At 41.8% G+C, this 21,418-nt stretch overlaps 1 protein-coding gene across 4 annotated transcripts in view; it reads right to left on the bottom strand.

Moving 5' to 3' along the window:
- The window catches only part of LOC124149623 (sorting nexin-25-like), a 37,459-nt gene that overhangs the window by 14,149 nt on the left and 1,892 nt on the right, over positions 1-21,418 (bottom strand). For 2 of the 4 annotated variants that reach the window (XM_048387663.1, XM_048387666.1), the window contains exons 3-13: positions 19,835-19,995; positions 18,359-18,490; positions 17,490-17,674; positions 16,065-16,251; positions 14,706-14,779; positions 11,203-11,217; positions 7,045-7,121; positions 5,903-6,025; positions 5,259-5,350; positions 1,681-1,720; positions 902-1,021 (exon numbers count right to left, since the gene is read on the bottom strand). In XM_048387663.1, the coding sequence (XP_048243620.1) occupies positions 902-1,021; positions 1,681-1,720; positions 5,259-5,350; positions 5,903-6,025; positions 7,045-7,121; positions 11,203-11,217; positions 14,706-14,779; positions 16,065-16,251; positions 17,490-17,674; positions 18,359-18,490; positions 19,835-19,995 (1,206 nt within the window). The remainder of the gene's footprint in view (positions 1-901; positions 1,022-1,680; positions 1,721-5,258; positions 5,351-5,902; positions 6,026-7,044; positions 7,122-11,202; positions 11,218-14,705; positions 14,780-16,064; positions 16,252-17,489; positions 17,675-18,358; positions 18,491-19,834; positions 19,996-21,418) is intronic. The other 2 variants (XM_048387664.1, XM_048387665.1) reach the window with 2 other exon arrangements.

The raw sequence follows: 21,418 nt of genomic DNA, 5'->3' as shown, positions 1-21,418 counted from the left end.
CACAGTTTAATATGAACAAGCCAAAAGTACATTTCTGATCATCAATTGTATTATATTTCCACTCTATTATGATATTGGTTTGTTGGTTTGTTGTTTAACGCCGCACTCAGCAATATTCAAGCTATATGACGACGGTTCTATTAAGATAAATACCCCAGAACACTTTTGCACCTTAGCTTTGTTTTGAGTCCAATTTGAAATATGTAAGCTAAAAATGGACATCCAATCAGATTATACTCATGAGCAAGAGAAATTCTGTGCAAAAAAATGATAAGATGAATATGGGGATGTCCTTTCCAAAGAAGCTATGTAATGGATGGGTCGGTCTCAATAAATTATTTTACTCATTAATGACAGAATAACAGATTCTGAAAAAAGATTTCAGCTCCCCAAACAAATAACCAGTTCTGGGCCCTGTTCCACAAAGCAATCTTAGCACTATGATGATCGTAGGCCTCTGGTAAAGTATCGGAGTCAACATCACCTCAGTGCTGTGATCGCTTTATGGGACAGGGCCCAGAACTGCAGGTCATGAACAGTGACTTCCATACCTTGTCATCGACCTGTGAAGATTCGGGGTAGAATAGGTCTTCAGCAACCCATGCTTGCCGTAAAAAGCGACTATGCTTGTTGTAAGAGGTGACTAACGGGATCGGGTGGTCAGGCTTGCTGACTTGGTTGATGCATGTCATTGTTTCCCAAATTGCGAGGATCGTTGCTCATGATATCAATGTACTATGTACTATCGGCCTTTGGCCTCATAAGTACCATGAATAAAGATTGATTGATTGATATCAATCACTGGATTGTCTGGTCCAGACTCCATTATTTACAGACCTCCGTCATATAGCTGGAATATTGCTGAGTGCGGTGTTAAACAACAAACAATGCAATACAATACCTTGTCACCAATCAGAAATATCTCCATGCCCTTGATGGTAGCCTTGTCCAGCTTGACCGCCGTGGAGTTGCTGGACACGTACTGCTGGTAGATCTCACTGGCCACATGGTGGCGCTTGTCCTGCAACATCATGACCGTCAATTACTCCATTGTACTGAAGCAGTGCGCAGAAATGGGGTGTTACATCATGGTCACAATTATAGCATTCATTGCGACAAGTGTGTGTGGCTGCTTGTACTAGGTTGGACTAACGCCGGTATTATAGTGTTGTGTGTAACCATAGACAACTGGGCCATCTCTGCCCCTTGCCAATTTTAGTGCTTAAGATATTGGTAATGTTGAGTAGCATGACAGTGTTATTGGATGAGGGGGGTTCAAGCAGCAGTCTAGCAAAGTTACTACCATCCGTTGTGGATCAGAGAAAAGTATCTTTATCAATGACTTGAATGTTTCTGCTAATCTTCCTTGAGGATGTAGGATAGCCTAACAGTTACAGTGTTTGCTTGTCATCCAGAAGGTCTGGGTTTGAGTATGTGTGAAGTGCATTTTAGGTGTCCCCCCATAATTGTAAGTGGCCCAAAAAGTGACCCAAACAATACTCACTTAGCCTTCCTAGAATCTGGAGTGGAACTAAATACACTACCGGTATTCAAAACACTGAAACATTGTTAACTTCCCTGTTTCACCATGAGTTTCAATAATTCTTCCTGTCACTGGGATCATAAAACTATTTACCTACATCTGTAAAATTGATAATTACATATGGGTATAATTCTTACCTTGCTTGCTACTCGCAATTTTTCTACTGCATTCCAAAACCTGAAACATTATGGCATACTTGTGATGATGGTGGTATTAACACAGCATCATTATAACACAAACTTAGCTATTTAAAAACTTAACTGTGAGTCTTAAAAATTGTCTGATCATGATTTTGAAATTGAGCTGCAACCATCCAGACAAACATCCACCCCAGTGTTGACAGCTTCTAGACACACCCCAGTGTTGACAGCTTCCAGACACACACCCCAGTGTTGACAGCTTCCAGACACACACCCCAGTGTTGACAGCTTCCAGACACACACCCCAGTGTTGACAGCTTCTAGACACACACCCCAGTGTTGACAGCTTCCAGACACACACCCCAGTGTTGACAGCTTCCAGACACACACCCCAGTGTTGACAGCTTCCAGACAAACATCCACCCCAGTGTTGACAGATTCCAGACAAACATCCACCCCAGTGTTGACAGATTCCAGACAAACATCCACCCCAGTGTTGACAGCTTCCAGACAAACATCCACCCCAGTGTTGACAGCTTCCAGACAAACACACACCCTGGTGTTGACAGCTTCCAGACAAACACACACCCTGGTGTTGACAGCTTCCAGACAAACACACACCCTGGTGTTGACAGCTTCCAGACAAACATCCAAGTGTTTGACAGCTTCCAGACAAACATCAACCCCAGTGTTGACAGCTTCCAGACAAACATCAACCCCAGTGTTGACAGCTTCCAGACAAACATCCACCCCAGTGTTGACAGCTTCCAGACAAACATCCACCCCAGTGTTGACAGCTTCCTGACAAACATCCACCCCAGTGTTGACAGCTTCCAGACAAACACCCCAGTATTTGACAGCTTCCAGACAAACACCCCAGTGTTGACAGCTTCAAGACAAACACACACCCCAGTGTTGACAGCTTCCAGACAAACACCCACCCCAGTGTTGACAGCTTCCAGACCAACATCCACACCAGTGTTGACAGCTTCCAGACAAACGTCCACCCAAGTGTTGACAGCTTCCAGACAAACACCCACCCCAGTGTTGACAGATTCCAGACCAACACCCACCCTACTATTGACAGCTTCCAGACAAACACCCACCCTACTATTGACAGCTTCCAGACAAACACACACCCTACTATTGACAGCTTCCAGACAAACACCCACCCAGGTGTTGACAGCTTCCAGACAAACACCCACCCTGGTGTTGACAGCTTCCAGACAAATACCCAATCGCTCAGAAAGCTTCCAGACAAACACACCACCTACTGTTGACAGCTTCCAGACAAACACCCACCTACTGTTGACAGTTTCCAGACAAACACCCACCCTGGTGATGACAGTTTCCAGACAAACACCCAGCCCAGTGTTGACAGCTTCCAGGCAAACACCCACCCCAGTGTTGACAGCTTCGAGGCAAACACACACCCCAGTGTTGACAGCTTCCAGACAAACACACACCTCAGTGTTGACAGCTTCCAGACAAACACCCACCCCGGTACTGACAGCTTCCAGACAAACACACACCCTACTATTGACAGCTTCCAGACAAACACCCACCCTACTATTGACAGCTTCCAGACAAACACACACCTCAGTGTTGACAGCTTCCAGACAAACACCCACCCTGGTACTGACAGCTTCCAGACAAACACCCACCCTACTATTGACAGCTTCCAGACAAACACACACCTCAGTGTTGACAGCTTCCAGACAAACACCCACCCCAGTGTTGACAGCTTCCAGACAAACACCCACCCTACTATTGACAGCTTCCAGACAAACACCCACCCTACTATTGACAGCTTCCAGACAAACACACACCCTACTATTGACAGCTTCCAGACAAACACACACCCCGGTACTGACAGCTTCCAGACAAACACCCACCTCAGTGTTGACAGCTTCCAGACAAACACCCACCCCGGTACTGACAGCTTCCAGACAAACACCCACCCTACTATTGACAGCTTCCAGACAAACACACACCTCAGTGTTGACAGCTTCCAGACAAACACCCACCTCAGTGTTGACAGCTTCCAGACAAACACCCACCCCGGTACTGACAGCTTCCAGACAAACACCCACCCTACTATTGACAGCTTCCAGACAAACACACACCTCAGTGTTGACAGCTTCCAGACAAACACCCAGCCCAGTGTTGACAGCTTCCAGACAAACACCCACCCTACTATTGACAGCTTCCAGACAAACACACACCCTACTATTGACAGCTTCCAGACAAACACACACCCTTGTGTTGACAGCTTCCAGACAAACACACACCCTACTATTGACAGCTTCCAGACAAACACCCACCCTACTATTGACAGCTTCCAGACAAACATACACCTCAGTGTTGACAGCTTCCAGACAAACACCCAGCCCAGTGTTGACAGCTTCCAGACAAACACCCACCCTACTATTGACAGCTTCCAGACAAACACCCACCTCAGTGTTGACAGCTTCCAGACAAACACCCACCCCGGTACTGACAGCTTCCAGACAAACACACACCCTACTATTGACAGCTTCCAGACAAACACCCACCCTACTATTGACAGCTTCCAGACAAACATACACCTCAGTGTTGACAGCTTCCAGACAAACACACACCTTAGTGTTGACAGCTTCCAGACAAACACCCACCCTACTATTGACAGCTTCCAGACAAACACACACCCTCCTATTGACAGCTTCCAGACAAACACACACCTCAGTGTTGACAGCTTTCAGACAAACACACACCCTACTATTGACAGCTTCCAGACAAACACACACCCTACTATTGACAGCTTCCAGATAAACACCCACCCTACTATTGACAGCTTCCAGACAAACACCCACCCTACTATTGACAGCTTCCAGACAAACACACACCCTACTATTGACAGCTTCCAGACAAACCCACACACCAGTGTTGACAGCTTCCAGACAAACACACACCCTACTATTGACAGCTTCCAGACAAACACCCACCCCGGTACTGACAGCTTCCAGACAAACACCCACCTACTGTTGACAGCTTCCAGACAAACACCCACCCCAGTGCTGACAGCTTCCAGACAAACACACACCTCAGTGTTGACAGCTTCCAGACAAACACCCACCTAGTGTTGACAGCTTCCAGACAAACACCCACCCTAGTGTTGACAGCTTCCAGACAAACACACACCTCAGTGTTGACAGCTTCCAGACAAACACCCACCCTAGTGTTGACAGCTTCCAGACAAACACCCACCCTAGTGTTGACAGCTTCCAGACAAACACACACCCTACTATTGACAGCTTCCAGACAAACACCCACCCTAGTGTTGACAGCTTCCAGACAAACACACACCCTGGTACTGACAGCTTCCAGACAAACACACACCCTACTATTGACAGCTTCCAGACAAACACCCACCCTAGTGTTGACAGCTTCCAGACAAACACCCACCCTAGTGTTGACAGCTTCCAGACAAACACACACCCTGGTACTGACAGCTTCCAGACAAACACCCACCTAGTGTTGACAGCTTCCAGACAAACACCCACCCTAGTGTTGACAGCTTCCAGACAAACACCTACCCCAGCATGGACTCCTGGTTCTCCTTCTTGAGGTACTTCATGAAGTAGTCCCGGGCTTGGGGCAGATCCATGATCACGCTGAATGACAACACCTAGTGAAGACAAATACACTCTGGGTCACACAACCCAATCTGGAGGAGATGTCTTAGTGAGCAAGCTTAGTGCATGTTTCTAAAACTGGTCTCCATATTTATGTATTGACCAAACTAGCTGTCTGAGGATTTAAACTTATTATCCACTTTCCAATGCCGTCCGCTAGTTACACACCATGGTATATACTTACATGCCATTAATCTAAAATGAAAGTGACAACCTTGACCTAACTTTGAGATAATTGAAAGGGTTTCGGCAGGAGTAAAGAACTCCATCTTATATGCTTAAACATTCAGACTGATAAAATAGGAAATGTTTCTCGCGAAAACATATGAAACATATTCTGTTTTATTTGATATGTCTTTTAAATGGCCAAAAACCATCTGGCACATGAGCTAGTACAGACTAGTCACAAATAACACCCCCTCTTGAAAGTGGTTATGGAACAAAACAAATTGTAAACACTAGTTCCTTCAATTTGAAGAAAATAAATCTTCTTTATGATGACCAATGAGATGCATCAAGCACAAGAACTACAGTTGCGCACTGACCTTCTGACCGGGGAGGGGGGACGTAGCCCGACTCTCCCCTCCATTGCCCCCACTGTAGTACTTGTAGTCCGGACCCCCGAGGGCCTGGATGCGCTTCTCACATCGGGACTTGGCCACCGTCAGCTGAGACACATGCACAGTGATGTATAAGGTTTTATCAGTCATTTAATTCAAGCACAGTTGTTAATGATAACATGTAAAATCCTTATCCTTAAATTGATCCAGACCATAAATGTCCTTGCAAGAGTCTATTAATGAGGGGCATTTAATAAGTTTTGCAACTTCAATATTAGACCAAGTCTGGGCTGTAGGGTGGGTGATTTAACTGTACAGCCCCGACTTAGCCCCCAGTGACTATTTCCTGTTCCAGCAAATGAAATTAGGCCTACGTGGAAGGCGCTTCGTGGATGACGAGGACTTAAAGGCTGCCACAGAGGCTTGGTTAGACGGCCAATCTGCGGGTTTCTATAAAAGTGGTATAAAAAGCTTGAAGGACAAATGGAATAAGTGTATTGAGGTGAATGGAGACAATATTGAAAAATGAAAGTGCAAAAGATATTCTGCGACTTGGTCTTATATTGAAGTTGCAAAACTTATTGAAAGCCCCTCGTATATGACATTTTCTGACACTATTATTTAGACATTTATCCTGAAAAAGATGGTCACTGGTAGACTGGCGTACCTCACTATAAGCAAAGGAAGTGTGAAAGGTCACGTACGAAATGTTACTTTCAGTCACTGTCATTTCAACCTCACTCTGTTCATCCCGAGTGAGTGACAAATGCTGTTTTGATGACATGAGCAATGATCCACATTTTCAAAGTACAAAGCAAATCATTCAGGTCACATGTCAAAATCACTTGATGCTTATAAATCAGCTCAAATGACAACCATGGAGCACTGTGGACATACTCTGCACTGGGCTCCGTTCCACAAAGCGATTTTAGCAAAGCAATCATAACATCCATATGTTAACATAGACTGCACCCTCTCTGCACATTGCTCCACAAGTGATGTCACACAGCACTTATAGAATAATATAAGACTGCTACGCAATGAATCGTGAAGAACCATAAAACTATACTCATTCACAAGCAGAAGATGACAGCACACAAGGATGACAGCACACAAGGATGACGTACCTGATTGATATATCGCTTCAGGTTTCGGGCCTTGAGGAGCTCTCCTTTTGTTGTGCTTTTAGGGGAACTCTCTTTTTCTATGAGGTAGAAAAGTGGAAATGAGACTTATCACAAATCATTTCCTTTCATTTCCTTGATTAGGATCACAATGAAATACTACAACACAGGACTCCAATCCTTCCTTCCAGAATGTTTCCAGATTGGTATCTATTGGTAGAATAATTCTTGGAAGAACTTTAACAATTCTCTTCACTAAAACTACTCTGAATCATGTCACACATGTACTATGTCCTACGGTGAAACATGAATGATTTCCTAATGAAGAAATTAGATGATTGACATCACCTCTCTATTAGGGCTGGGACGGGTAACTCGGGTACCCGGGTCGGGTGGGTACTGAGTAGGACCCGGGTACCCACAGGACTACCCGGATCCGTGTTTAGTCATGTGATTATATTGTTAAATGGCAAAAAATATCTAGAACTCTATGGTTACACTATAAGTGATAAATGTTCTTTGACTTTGCACACATTCCTTCTGACTTTATATGTTTGCATAATGATAAAACATCAGTCAACGTCAGTGTATGTATGACAAGATCGGATTATACCTGTATCTATATTTATTTTGACAGGAGTACCGTCAAACTTTCTCAAACGGGACACGTTTTACCTATCTCTTGAGACCTACAGTGGGTACCCAGGTAGGGTCGGGTAATAGGGGGGTGGGTACCCAGGTAGTATAAATTTGGACCGCCCCAGGCCTACTCTCTATTGTCATTTGTACCTGTACCTATTTGATCACAGGTTTTGTTGGTTTGTTGTTTAACGCCGCACTCCGCAATATTGAAGCTATATGATGTCGGTCTGTAAATAACTGAGTCTGGACCAGACAATCCAGTGATTGACATCATGAGCATCAATCCATGCAATTGGGATACGATGACATGCATCAACCAAGTCACCGAGCCTAACCACCCGATCCTGTTTGTCCCCTCTTACGATAAGCATAGTCGCCTTTTACGGCAAGCGTGGGTTGCTGAAGACCTATTCTACCCAAGATCTTCACGGGTCTTGATCACAGGTAGGTAGACCCTGAAGTTGGAGGGTGAAAAGAAAAAAGAAAATTAATATATTGTTTTATATTAACATGATGTTTATTTATTTCCACCATCATGTCATCAGGATGTTAGGGAGGTGGGGTAGCCTTGTGGTTAAAGTGTTCACTCGTTACACCAAAAGGCATGGGTTCGATTCCTCACATGGGTAAAATGTGTGAAGCCCATTGCTGGTGTCCTCCGCCATGACATTGTCGGAATATTGCTAAAAGCGGTGAAACCCAACTCACTCACTCCAATGTGCATGAATCAATTCCTCCACCTCTGCACAGTGACATTGATAATTTGTTTCATAAACATGATAAAAGGACATTTTCCTGTTACAACTGAAAAGTGCATTGGTTTATCTCATTATGTTATGAGAGTAAATGGAAGATGTACAATGCTATACATGGATGAGTAATGCTCTACGTGTAAGCAAAATCTTAGTCACAGTGGAACACATAAATACCCACAGTATGTTACAACTGAAAAGTGCATTGGTTTATCTCATTTTGTTATGAGAGTAAATGGAAGATGTACAATGCTATACATGGATGAGTAATGCTCTACATGTAAGTAGAATCTTCGTCACAGCGGAACACATAAATACCCACAGTAGGAGAAACAACCATACGATGACTACAGTCATAAGTTGAGGATGTAACCCATTCTGTGAACGTTATTATTACAGAGATAGAAACAACATACAGTACAATAATACAGAAATAGTGTCAGGTCAAAAACAAAATACTTGTGTCTCTGACAATCCAAACAATGTTCCTGTTCACTTAAGACCCTTAATTTGGATCTAATTCCTTTAGATGTCAACTGTATTGACAGGTCCTTGTTACAGGTTCATCGTTGAATAGAATATCTCATGTACACTTGATGTTCGAGGGTCATCCTTGTTCGCTACATGAACTCGAAAACAGACCTCAAAATATCTCGTGATACACTCATATGCATTCAACAACAACCATTCTGTTTGGTGGATTACTTGTGACACGAGTATTTTATTGTTTGGCCTTATCAGATACAGCTCTAACAAGTGTCAATATGTGTCTGGTGATTGGACTCGTAGTCCATCATTCTTGACTTCGCAGCTTCATATCGGCCATAATTCAATCTCATTAAAATCAGATCTTAGTTCTCGCTACCGCTAAACATAAAATCTGAGGACATCCCATTAGGGACCGACCTTTCGCGAACTTTCCGACCAATGGAATGACTGACAGGAAGTCGACATTAGCCAATCAGTAAGCAGCATTCTCGTGCTTTACAGCACTAATGTCTTATTGGCGACTACGCTTCGAAACATATTTTGACAAATTCTTGATTAAAAAATTGAAACCTGAACAAAAGAACATTCTGGAATGGCTAATAGATGGTCTAGCTTGTATGGATTTAGTCGTAAAGCCCGCAACTATTGTTCAGAATACCCCATGTTAAAGTTTTCCAGGCTGCATGATTAGGAATCACATTCCGACTGTCACTTTCATGATCTGGTAAGCAACGCTCAGATTGGCCGGATGAAAGGTCATTCTGACGTGACCCCTAACGGGGTGTCTTCAGATCTGATTTTAATGAAATTGGTAATAATTTGATAATGTATTCACTGCAATATGCACCCAGGCTGCTTGGAAAAGTGACAAAATGCATCGCTCTTAAAACAATACTCAACGATTTACATTTGTTGTCAGAGATCCAGGGGTAGGTTTTGAACAAATTTAATTCAAACATCTATAGAACATAATCAAAAATAGTTACGAGGCAATTATATACCCCTTCTGTGCTCCTGTATTCTGTAAAAAATCTGTAATATTCACAAGAATATATGGACTGTCAGTAGGGCTGGGATGGATAACTCGGGTATGCGGGTCGGTTGGGTACTGAGTAGGACCTGGTTTGGTTTGGTTTGGTTTGTTGTTTAACGCCGCATTCAGTAACATTCAAGCTATATGACAGCGGTCTTTAAATAATCGAGTCTGTACCTGACAATCCAGTGATTGATATCATGAGCCTCAATCCACGCAATTGTGATACAATGACATCCATCAACCATGTCAGCGAGCCTGACCACCCGATCCCGTTATTCGCCTCTTACATCAAGCATAGTCGCCTTTTACTGCAAGCACGGGTTGCTGAAAATCTATTCTACCCCGGATCTTCACGGGTCAGTAGGACCTGGTCACCAACAGGACTACCAAGACCCATGGTTAGTCACATGATATATTGTTTAATAATATAAGATATCTAGAACTCCATTGTTACACTACAAGTCACTACAAGTTCACATTTCTTTCTGACTATACACACATTCCTTCTGATTTTATATGTTTGAATAAAGATAAAACTTCAGTCAACTTCAGTGAATGCACGATCAGATCGTTTTATTTGTGTACATCTAAATGCATTTTTCCAGGGCAATGGTCAAACTATCCCTTATCGGACATTTTGTACCTATCTCAATGTATCAAAATTAGAATAAGCTTCTTGAAAATAACCATGTTAAATATGGTAGGCTATTCAGTCAAAAAATAAAAGACAAAACTATGCAATGATAGTCAAATGTTACAAATATAATATCAAATGTTACTAATAAAGGTCAAAATCCTAAAACAAACAGATGCTGGTTAAAAAATACAAAGTTGAAATAAAGGTCAAAAGTATGCAATATAATAGTCAAATGTTACGAAAAGACATCCTATGAAAATAACAATGTGTTCTAAGAACATCAGTGTGCAGAAAAGGACAACAGCAGTTAAGTGTCCTTTAGTACACATTGTTCTTTCATAGGACGTCTTATCGTAACATTTGACTATTAACACTGCCTACTTTTGACCTTCTTTTCAACTTTGTATTTTTTGACCAAATGGTCGCCGTTAGTTAAACATGTCAGAAGGGGAGACAATAAACATGACAAAAAACTTGACTATTTCTTCCAAGCGGAGCTGGTATAGAGGTTAGACAGATATAAAAAGGAGACACTCCACTATGGTACACTACTGTCTACTGCAATGTTAGATACATTTATTTGAAAGCGTTACTACCTCACTTACCATGCACCCTGGCTGCTAAAACAAGTAACAATGCATGCACAGTAACTACAACAAAACCTCTAGTAACATCACAACACACAAACAAGTGCATGAGCTTCCATAACATTTGTACCCTATACAAGTCTACCTATATCTTAAGGCTGCCTCCGTGGTCTAGTGGTAGAGCCCCCGCCCAGAGAGAGCGGAAGGTCGGGGATTCATGCCCCGGCCGCGTCATACAAAATGGCGTTAAAAGATGGTATTTGTCAATGGAATAAGGGGATAAAATAATTACGGGTTGGCTCAGAGTGTCTGAGTCTGATATTTTTACTCCCTTGGATCCAGTCAATTGGGTATTTTTACACCAATGAGAAGTCATTTTTATTATGGATTTAACTATATTTATCTTCCTATCTCCATATATCTTCATCTTCCTGATGCAAGGGAGTTAACTGACTTTAAATGTCCCACGTCCACACTAGTCGAACTAGGCTGGAATTCCGTAGCTTGATTGTAGCCAGTTGCTATACGAGTTATGACCCTTCTATGTCCCTACCTATTGACAGTCCGATTCCTCCTATCTCATAATAGCATTTGCTTCAAACAAAATGGTACCCCTAGTCAAACTGGTCTGATAAATAATAAAGATCTGTATAGTTATAAAACGGGTCTTCCCTCATGAAATGCATCAAATTACTTGAGCACCTTGATTAAAAAAACATGAAAAGATTTGGAAAATATCCCCGATGCCCAGTTGACGGTACAAATGCTTTGCAAATCCTGCAATCGACCTAAATCTGCACAGCAGTTACCAAAATGTTGATTTTTTTTACGCGATTTTGATTGGACTATGCATAGACTCGTTAGGCCAGACAAGACATAACTCCGAAATTCCAGGGTGGAAACTGGACTTGTGTAGTCAGTTAACTCCCTTGCCTCAGGAAGATGTACCGTATATGACCGCGGATAAGCCGACCCCGTAGATAAGCCGAGGTGTTAACTTGACCATTGAAATACGAAAGAAAATGACATGACCCGCAGATAAGCCGAACCAGGAATTGAAAGGCAAAAAACACTGCGAAGTCGGACTGCAAGACATGTGCCGGTACTCACAGATATTCAAAAATATAAGATGAAAAACGTTGTAATTATATTGAAAAAGTCATTATTATTTCTAATAAAGATTTAACAAACCAGTCATCCACTTTCATAATGTGGGAAGCTGTTTCTCGTGGGTTTTTTTAATCTCATAATGATCGTTATATGTTGCCATCAACAACGAAGCGCCATTTTCTGAATCGGTGTATATAGAATTATGAACCCGTGAGAAAATATATCGGCTAGAGCGAAGACTCGCAGTTTGAATTCAGAATCGTAAGCATGGCGTTTTCGTTTCAAACTCATGATGAGAATGTCAGTAATTACCAACTTTTATAACCCCCTTTACACCACTATTGTATGTTAATCCAATTGAATTAAATAAACTATCATACTATGAACACATTGAATGACCATCACTTACTCACAGGCTTCTCCAGTTTATTAAACTAATCTTTCAACAATTAATTAATTAAGCCCCTACTCCCAACACGATCGCTAAGCACCCACAACTTGAAAATGTTTGTGTAAACAACATGACAATACCAATCGGCCCGTTATTATCAATGCTCATTTCCTTGTGTATCGTGTTGCTTTTTAAACAACAGGAAGCAATCACAGTGGTCACCGTTTGTGACGTCACAGGAAACAGCTGATCACATGTTTTTGCAAATGGCGAACGGAATAACTCGCCGATACAGTTGTTTATTTGTCTCTTTCAATAAAGGTAGACACTTGTTAACTATCAATTTATGAACTTTGCAAAACGTACGTAATAGCTATTGGCGATTTCATCTGGGGATTATATATTATAGCTGGGAATTACATATATTGTTAGATCTACATGTAAAGATCGCGGAGTTTACGAAGAACGATCAACTTTGAACATTCAATATTGAAAACTTATTATCGGAAGTAGAAACATGCATAACATTTTTTTAATAATGACAACATTGGTGTATAATAATAACTTTATTGATAATTTATAACAATAATGGCTCTAGTAGTGGCAACTTCCAAACTTTCGGGAAGTTGTGATCTATCGGACCGTCATTCAGGCGATGTTTCTGACAGATCACGATCTGAAAAATACTATCATGAAAGTGTATCCCGTGGATAAGCCGACCCCTTTCTACAGAATCTTTTTTCTGGTCCTCAAAATTCGGCTTATACGCGGTCATATACGGTATGTCTTCAACTACCACTTCCATGAAATTTATCATAGGGGAAAGGATATTGATGCAATTATTTTCAGTTATTCTCACTGTCCATAATTTTGCTTCATGCTACCGCGGCTCGTTTATGCCAACCATTACACTGTATTTATCACTCATAGTATCACAGTGCCATATCAACACATCTGCAAATCTCGTCACAGAGAGTTTTATGTGATGTCATTCAAACAATAGACTGACTGAGTTGATATGTCCTGTTGTGATCAGGAAACCCACATTTTATCACAACTCCAACTCCAAATGATGGATTGTCTGTCCTTCTTGCAATAAATGTGAAACAAAGTTAATTGGCTCGGGACAGTTACCGTATTTTCTTGAGTACAGTGCGCACCCAAGTATAATGCGCACCCCCCTCTAGTGGATTCAGTATTTTGGAGAGAAATAATTGAAAATTGTGCGCAGAAAAAAAATTACACCGTATCCCTTCAGTGAATTCTGGTAAATGGACGGGTAATATGTAACTCCACCTTTCACAGTATACTATGTGTATGCTCAGTCTAGTCTACTTATCAATCAATCAATTCTTTATTGAGGACAAAAGCCATAGGCCCAGATACAAACATCAATTACGCGTAGTTATAATAGACATAATTTTAAACATAGTTTAACAAATAAATCTTCTTTGATAAACAAGCATAATGATCATATTTGTTCAAGATTATTTATGGCAATTACCGTTTTCGACGTAATAAGCGCCCCGCTCTAATAAGTGCCCACGGCAATATTTCTTAATAGAATGAGCACCCCTTCCGATTGATCAATGTACAAAAGATTTATTTATTCGCGTATAATATGCACTCGTGTGTTATATGCATCCTGAATTATGGGCAATTAAATTCTGGAAAAATATATATGTCGTATATAAACATTTCAGGCTGTCAGCATTAGCCACAAAATTTATCTTTCAACTCTAATAAGATATATCTAATTTTCTAAAAAGAGCCCCCTATTTCTAATTTTGAGAGCGCCCTGGGCGCTTATTATGTCGAATACGGTATATTTTTAAATGATTGCATATTTATGAAAGTGATACATGTCTTGGTAAATATGTAATTCTAAAAATAGCACATTCAAGAATAAATGATATTCACCCTCTATACCTAGATCACATGAGGGGCAGTTTCGCATACACACATCAAATTTTATGCCGCCTACCTTCATTATTTCTCAACTATTACCTATGAAACCCACCTGTCTTGATTCCCTGCGCCTTCTTCAAGTTGTTGATCGTGGTGGCATGCATGATCTCCGAGATGATGTTGTATCTGGAACAGAAGCACCAATCTGCAATATCTCATGTTTCTGAGGACCGCCTCCATGGTCTAGCGGTAGAGCGTCCGCCCGGAGAGTGGAAGGTCCGGGGTTCGATCCCTGGCCGCGTCATACCAAAAGACGTTAAAAGATGGTACTTGTTGTTACCCTGTCTGGCGCTCGGCATAAAGGGGCTAAAACAAGGACAGGTCGGCTAGGAGTCAGTATACTGTGTCCGAGTGGGGTATTCATGTTAAACTGCGGCATGGTATCTCAGTGAGCTAGCACTATAAATTGGCATCAGTCCGGACTAGTACAAGCAGCCACACAAACACACACACGTACAAGCACGTCGCTATATAAGTGCAATAATCTTGGATGCCACGTTAAACCCTGTTTCACCTCACCTCATGTTTCTGAAACATTCCCACTAGGGCTAGGACGGGTAACTCGGGTACTCAGGTACTCGGGTCGGGTGGGTACTGAGTAGGACCAGGGTACCAACAGGACTACCCAGACCTGGGTTAGTCACGTGATGTATTGTTTAATGACAAAAATACACTAGAACTCCATGGTTACACTACAAGTCACTAATGTTTGCATTTCTTTCTGACTATGCACACATTCCTTCTGACTTTCATATGCTTTATTAAAGATAAGCTTCAGTCAACTTCTGTGCATGATCAGATTGTTTTATATGTGTATCCCCTTGTTATGGGTTTTTGGACGTTTAAGAAACATTCATGGTTTTCTCTCTAATCACATGAACAACTCTACATAATCTCCTTCACTTATAAAAAACTTTCCCTTAACAATAAGCCATCATCTGGCTATTAACAATGTCTGCGTGATGCCACACACCCCATTATAGCGAGAGTAATCGCGATAAACATGACAGTCAAAAAACGTATGATGTCAGAAAACATATGATCCAAAGATATATATTACTACCTAAATAGTTTAGGCTCTGGTAAAAGAATTCCCAATCGGACATTTTGAACCCAACATTTGAGAGCTACAGCGGGTACGTCAGTAGGGTCTGGTAATAGGGGGGTGGGTATAGGGGGGTGGGTATCTGGATAGTAAATTTGGACTCATCCCATCTCTAATTCTCACAATTCCTGGAGAGGCATTTGGGAGATCTTCTTCAAACAGAATTAGTTGCAGTTTTCAATGGTTACAAACATCAGAATTTAGTATTTTCCAAACACAACACTCCAAATCACCAAGAGTAAAGCCAAATCTGGTGAAATGTTAAAGTAAATCTTGTTTGAACCTTGCACGGCCATCTCAACCCACCTCATCTGCTTCAGGTGTTCAATGTCCACACACATCTCTATCTTCTTCACAAAATCCTCGTACGTAGCAGCGTAGGTGTAGGTGCGGCGTGTGTCCTCGGACAGCTTCTCGCGGTACTCCAGGTAGCTCAGCAGCTTCAGGTTGATGTAGTCGGGATCACAGATCAAGTCCAACGTTGGCTTCAGAGCTGGAGTGTAGCATGGAGACAGATACAAGACTTTACAGCATATATCGTCATGAAAACATTGCCTGAATCAGTGACTCCCTCTCTTAGTAGATGTCTGACGCTACAGCAGGGACTGTGGAATGGCGGCAGAAACAAGACCTGATAGCAGTCTGTGTGTGTGTGTGTGTGTGTGTGTGTGTGTGTGTGTGTGTGTGTGTGTGTGAGTGAGTGAGTGAGTGAGTGAGTGAGTGAGTGATTGAGTGATTGAGTGATTGAGTGATTGAGTAATTGAGTGATTGAGTGATTGAGTGAGTGATTTGGGTTTAATGCCACTTGTAACGGTTATTTACTTTTAAACATATTTTATTCATATTTTTATTTCCTAAGTTTTCACAAGTTAACATCTTTTGGTATGATGCTGCCAGGGATCGAACCCCGGACCTTCCGCTCTCCGGGCTGACGCTCTACCACTAGACCACGGAGGCGGTCTGTACATAAATCACAACTTAACTGAGAGCATGAATTTTATAAGCTATATATTGTACTTTCTTAAACCCCTGGAAAAATATGAAGGCACACATTTAGTTTGTTTTTTGGTTATAAAAGATATAAAGAGCTAAGAGAACTGGACAAATCATTCCATATTTTTATAGCAGGCGGTAAAAATTAGTGACTAAATAATTGTGTTCTATTGAATGGTATTGACATATTTTGAGCATTTCTTAACTTGTAAAAAGATAATGTATCAACAGGATTTGGTAAAAGTTCACACAAGCAAGATGGGGTTACATAGTTGTTAATTTTATAAAACAAGCAAACCTTGCATCTTTCTGCAAGTGTATTCTAGTTAAATCACGGCATGTCAGCTGATGTGGGAGGAATGCCCGAAGTGAGGCAGGTCTTGTACAACTTTGTTAAACCTGCGAGCCTGGGTATGGTGCTGACAGACCTAGAAACATAACTGGGGCGAACCAGGATTTGAACCCGCAATTATAAGGTTCTGGCATTCCCAAGGGACGCAACTCTTGGGTCACCCGTGCCCCCAGGCTGTAATAGAAGGTGAGTGAGTTTGGTTTGACGCCGCTTTTAGCAATATTCCAGCAATATCACGGCAGGGGACACCAGAAATGGGCTTCACACATTGTACCCATGTCGGGAATCGAACCTGGGTCTTTGGCATGATGACCAAACGCTTTAACCACTAGGCTACCCGACCGCCCCCAGGCTGTAAAAGAGATATATCAGCATGGAAACATTACCGGCAGCAGTGACTATCTCCCTCAGTAGATGTCTGATGCTGTGGCAGTGGTTGTAGCATGGTGGCAGGAGACAGAGCAGCAGGACGTCACACAACTTCCGTAGGTAGTTCCTCTCAGACTCCTCATCCCGCAGCCATGGGTGCAATACAAATGTCGGGGCTTTCTCCGTCTTCTCAACAACATCTCTGGAATAGTAAACCATTGTAACTTCCATTGCTTAAAGATGCCAAGTTTTTGGTAAACAATTAAACTAAAATTTCCAATCAATGATGCCCCTACCAGAGACTTTAAAGTCAACAAGCCCTTTCAGTGTTAACACATACTGACTAATGTCAATTGAACTTACTAGAGAACAATCTCTGGTGTCCCCTGTCCTGATATTGGTAGAATATTTGCTAAAAGCGGAGTAAAACCCTACTCACTTACTAACTAAAGAACAGACATTTTCCTGGACTAGGGGTTAAACGATACAGCAAGGTTACTATGTGATACATATCATGATAGGTCAAGATACGATACGATATGTATCACAATGCGCATATTTACGTCAAATCACGTGGAAACTCCTTGACTAGAAATATTTCATAGCAGGTTCAAAAGGTAAAGCTAGCTGTAGACACACATTCGTAGCAGCTATTTTAGTAGTGAACTTGAAACCCTAATTACAGCACATTTCATTATATTTGACTGACAAAAATGCTGGGTGTCATTAAACGAGTAGTTGTTTTTTTGAAAGTGTATCGTCTTGTATCCATACAGAACAAAATGTACCATGTTTTGTTGCATGAAAACTCATAATGCAACGGTGCACCAATATATCATTTCACCCCTACTTGAGACAAGCGATGATTATAACAGTGATCTCTTACTTTCTGCACGCAAATCGGATGTCCCTGTAGTGGTCGTGGAGCAGGTCAATGACCTCCTGCGTGATGACCTTCACGAAGTCCACCCGGGAGAGACGGGACCCAAGCTCCTCCACCATCAGCCACGTGTCGCATCTGACGAAACAACATCGCAAGTTTCAACATCGTGTTTACTGTTATACCTCTATGATTGTGAAAACACATAAATGACCTGAACTAATTACCGTATTCGACGTAAAAAGCGCCCCGCTCTAATAAGCGCCCACGGCAATATTTGCTAATATATTGGCACGTGAACAATCCCAATTAGCACCCCTTCCGATTGATCAATCTACGCAAGACTTATTTATTCGTGTATAATACGCACTCATGTGTTTTATGCACCCATCTGTCGTATATAAACAGTCAGGCCGTCAGAATTAACCACAAAATTTTTATTCAACTCTGTTTTTTCCACAAAAATAATATTCTAATAAGAGCCCCTCATTTCTAATTTTGAGAGTGCCCTGGGTGCTTATTACGTCGAATACGGTAGTTGTAAGACAATGCAAATATCATTGTTTATACTGATACTGTTAACAGCAAGGAATCAAAGCAGAAATACAAATATTTAATTATGTCATACCAGGTGGCTTATTGATGGAAGGTCTCAGAACATGATTATGATTTCAGATTTGTTATAGCAGTATGATAATTATTGCACCAAAATGATAGTTCTCTAACAGGGACAGAATCATTGGAACATATTCTTCGTTTTTCAAGTGTGATTGTTGCCGTGTTTCAGATTGCCAGGAAGGTCAGGTCACTGACATTAAACAACTACAGCAGAGGTGGTTCACACCAAAAGCCCTGGTTCATCTGCCTACATGAGTACAATGTGTGAAGTCTATTTCAAGTATCTCACTCCTTGATATGGTAGGAATATTGCTAAAACTGAAGTAACAACCCACTCACACACTCACTCTCTGTTATGTCTTTATATATACTCATTGTAGTGGTCTATGGGAGATAACTCCGGACGGCTTAATGTGTTCACAGTATGGTCTAGGGGAGATAACTCCGGACAGCTTATGTTATTAAATGCACTCTTCAGTTAGGGAGTAAAGGAGGGGGGAGTTCCAAGATGTCTGCCTGCATGTATGCCATGTGCTCTGGGTGAATTAAAACCCTTGTTCTACATTTCCTGAATCCATTATACAACACTCTCGCTCAAACACCCACCTACCCACTCACCCACCCACATCTACACTCTCTCCTATCTCATGTATTTGTCTAAATGAAGTGAGTGAGTGACCATGGTTTTATCCTGCTCTCAGCAATATTCCAGCAATACCACGGTACAAGAAATGGGCTTCACACATTGTAACCATGTGGGGAATTAAATTTGTCTTTGGAGACAAGTGAATGCTTCAACCACTAGGCTACCCACCACCCTTGTCTAATTAAAGAAATGAGTTCTGCAATAAACATTTAACTTACTGTACGGAGTTTACAAATCTCTGTTGGTTCTGTCCAAGTTTGGTGTACCAGGAGAGGATGAAGTCGTGGATAGCGAGGTCCATGATGTCCTGGATGGCGTTGTCAAGACTTCGGCTGATGACCACTTTCCTCGACGCCTCCTCCACAGTGCCCTGCTTCTCCTGGTTACAAGGAGAGTGATACAGGAACAGATGAGATGAAATGGGGTTTACACCATGTTCAAGATGATTTTAATCGTATAGCAATGTGAATGCACGTCCAGACTTATAATGCTAGCCCACTGAGATAACATGCCACAGTGTTAACATGGATGTGTATGTGTAAGAGTGATTATTACCCTAGCCTATTTTTTTATCTCAGGGATGAAATTCTCTAGTGTCAGGATGATTCTCCCTAGTGAATTTAAACCCATACCAGTGTGTTTAATCCTATCCTATACTCTAGAGTAAAACCTCCCCCGGGACAATATTAGGTAGGATATAATCCTTGTTTACATATGCACGTCAAGACTTATGATGCTATCCCTCTAGGGCTGGGACGGGTAACTCGGGTACCCGGGTCGGGTGGGTACTGAGTAGGACCCGAGGACCCACAGGACTACCCGGACCCGTGGTTAGTCACATGATATATTGTTTAATGACAAAAATTATCTTGAACTCTATGGTTACACGACAAGCCGCTAATGTTCGCATTTCTTTCTGACTATGCATCCATTCCTTCTGATTTTTTCATATGGTTGAATAAAGATATAACTTGATTCAACTTCAGTGTATGAATGACCAGATTGTTCAAAACATGTATCTAAATACGTTTTGCCGGGGCTATGCTAAAAATGTTCCCAATCGGACATTTTGAGACATCTCCTGAGACCAACAGTGGGTACCCGGGTAGGGTTGGGTAATAGGGGGGTGGGTACCTGGGTAGTAAATTTGGATTCGTCCCAGCCCCATATCCCACTGAGATAACATGCCGCAGCTTTAACATGGATGCTGAACTGACTCAGAGCCCCGCTGCCCTTGTTTAATCCTCTAATGCCAAGCATCATGCAGGGTAACAACCATCTTTTAACATCTTTTGTTATGTCGCAGTCAGGGCTAACCACAGACCTTCAGCTCTCAGGACAGCATCTTCCCGAGGCAAGGGCGTTAACTGTCTATAGAAGTCCAGTTTTCACCCTTGTCGAACTAGGCTGGAATTCCAGAGTTACATTTTGGTTGGACTAACGAGTCTATGCATAATCCGATCAAAATCAAAGTCTGGGATCTATTCTGTTTACTGCTGGCACAGTGGCAACTCTCTACCTTAACAAATCCGAAATTTTACAGTCATACAAAGGGTACATTTGCAGGAAACTGTCATTATTAACTACCTGCATATAACAGTAAAGCATAGGATAGTATTATCTTGGGAATTCATTAATTTCATCAAATCAGGCCCCCAGTGTCTAATAGAGGAAGTATGTTATATCAATCCAGCAGTTGCTGATCACCCTAATCACACAGAGACATTGTCTCAGTTACAACATCTAGACTGGAGCATAGTCCCCTTTAATCCTCATGGCACAACTAGTTTCAAACAATCGCA

Source organism: Haliotis rufescens, unplaced genomic scaffold (assembly GCF_023055435.1).
Source record: "Haliotis rufescens isolate VD_foot unplaced genomic scaffold, xgHalRufe1.0.p SCAF_7, whole genome shotgun sequence".
In the NCBI taxonomy this organism is placed as follows: domain Eukaryota; kingdom Metazoa; phylum Mollusca; class Gastropoda; order Lepetellida; family Haliotidae; genus Haliotis; species Haliotis rufescens.
Note: the sequence above shows the minus strand (reverse complement) of the source record. Positions and strands in the feature narration are given on the sequence as shown.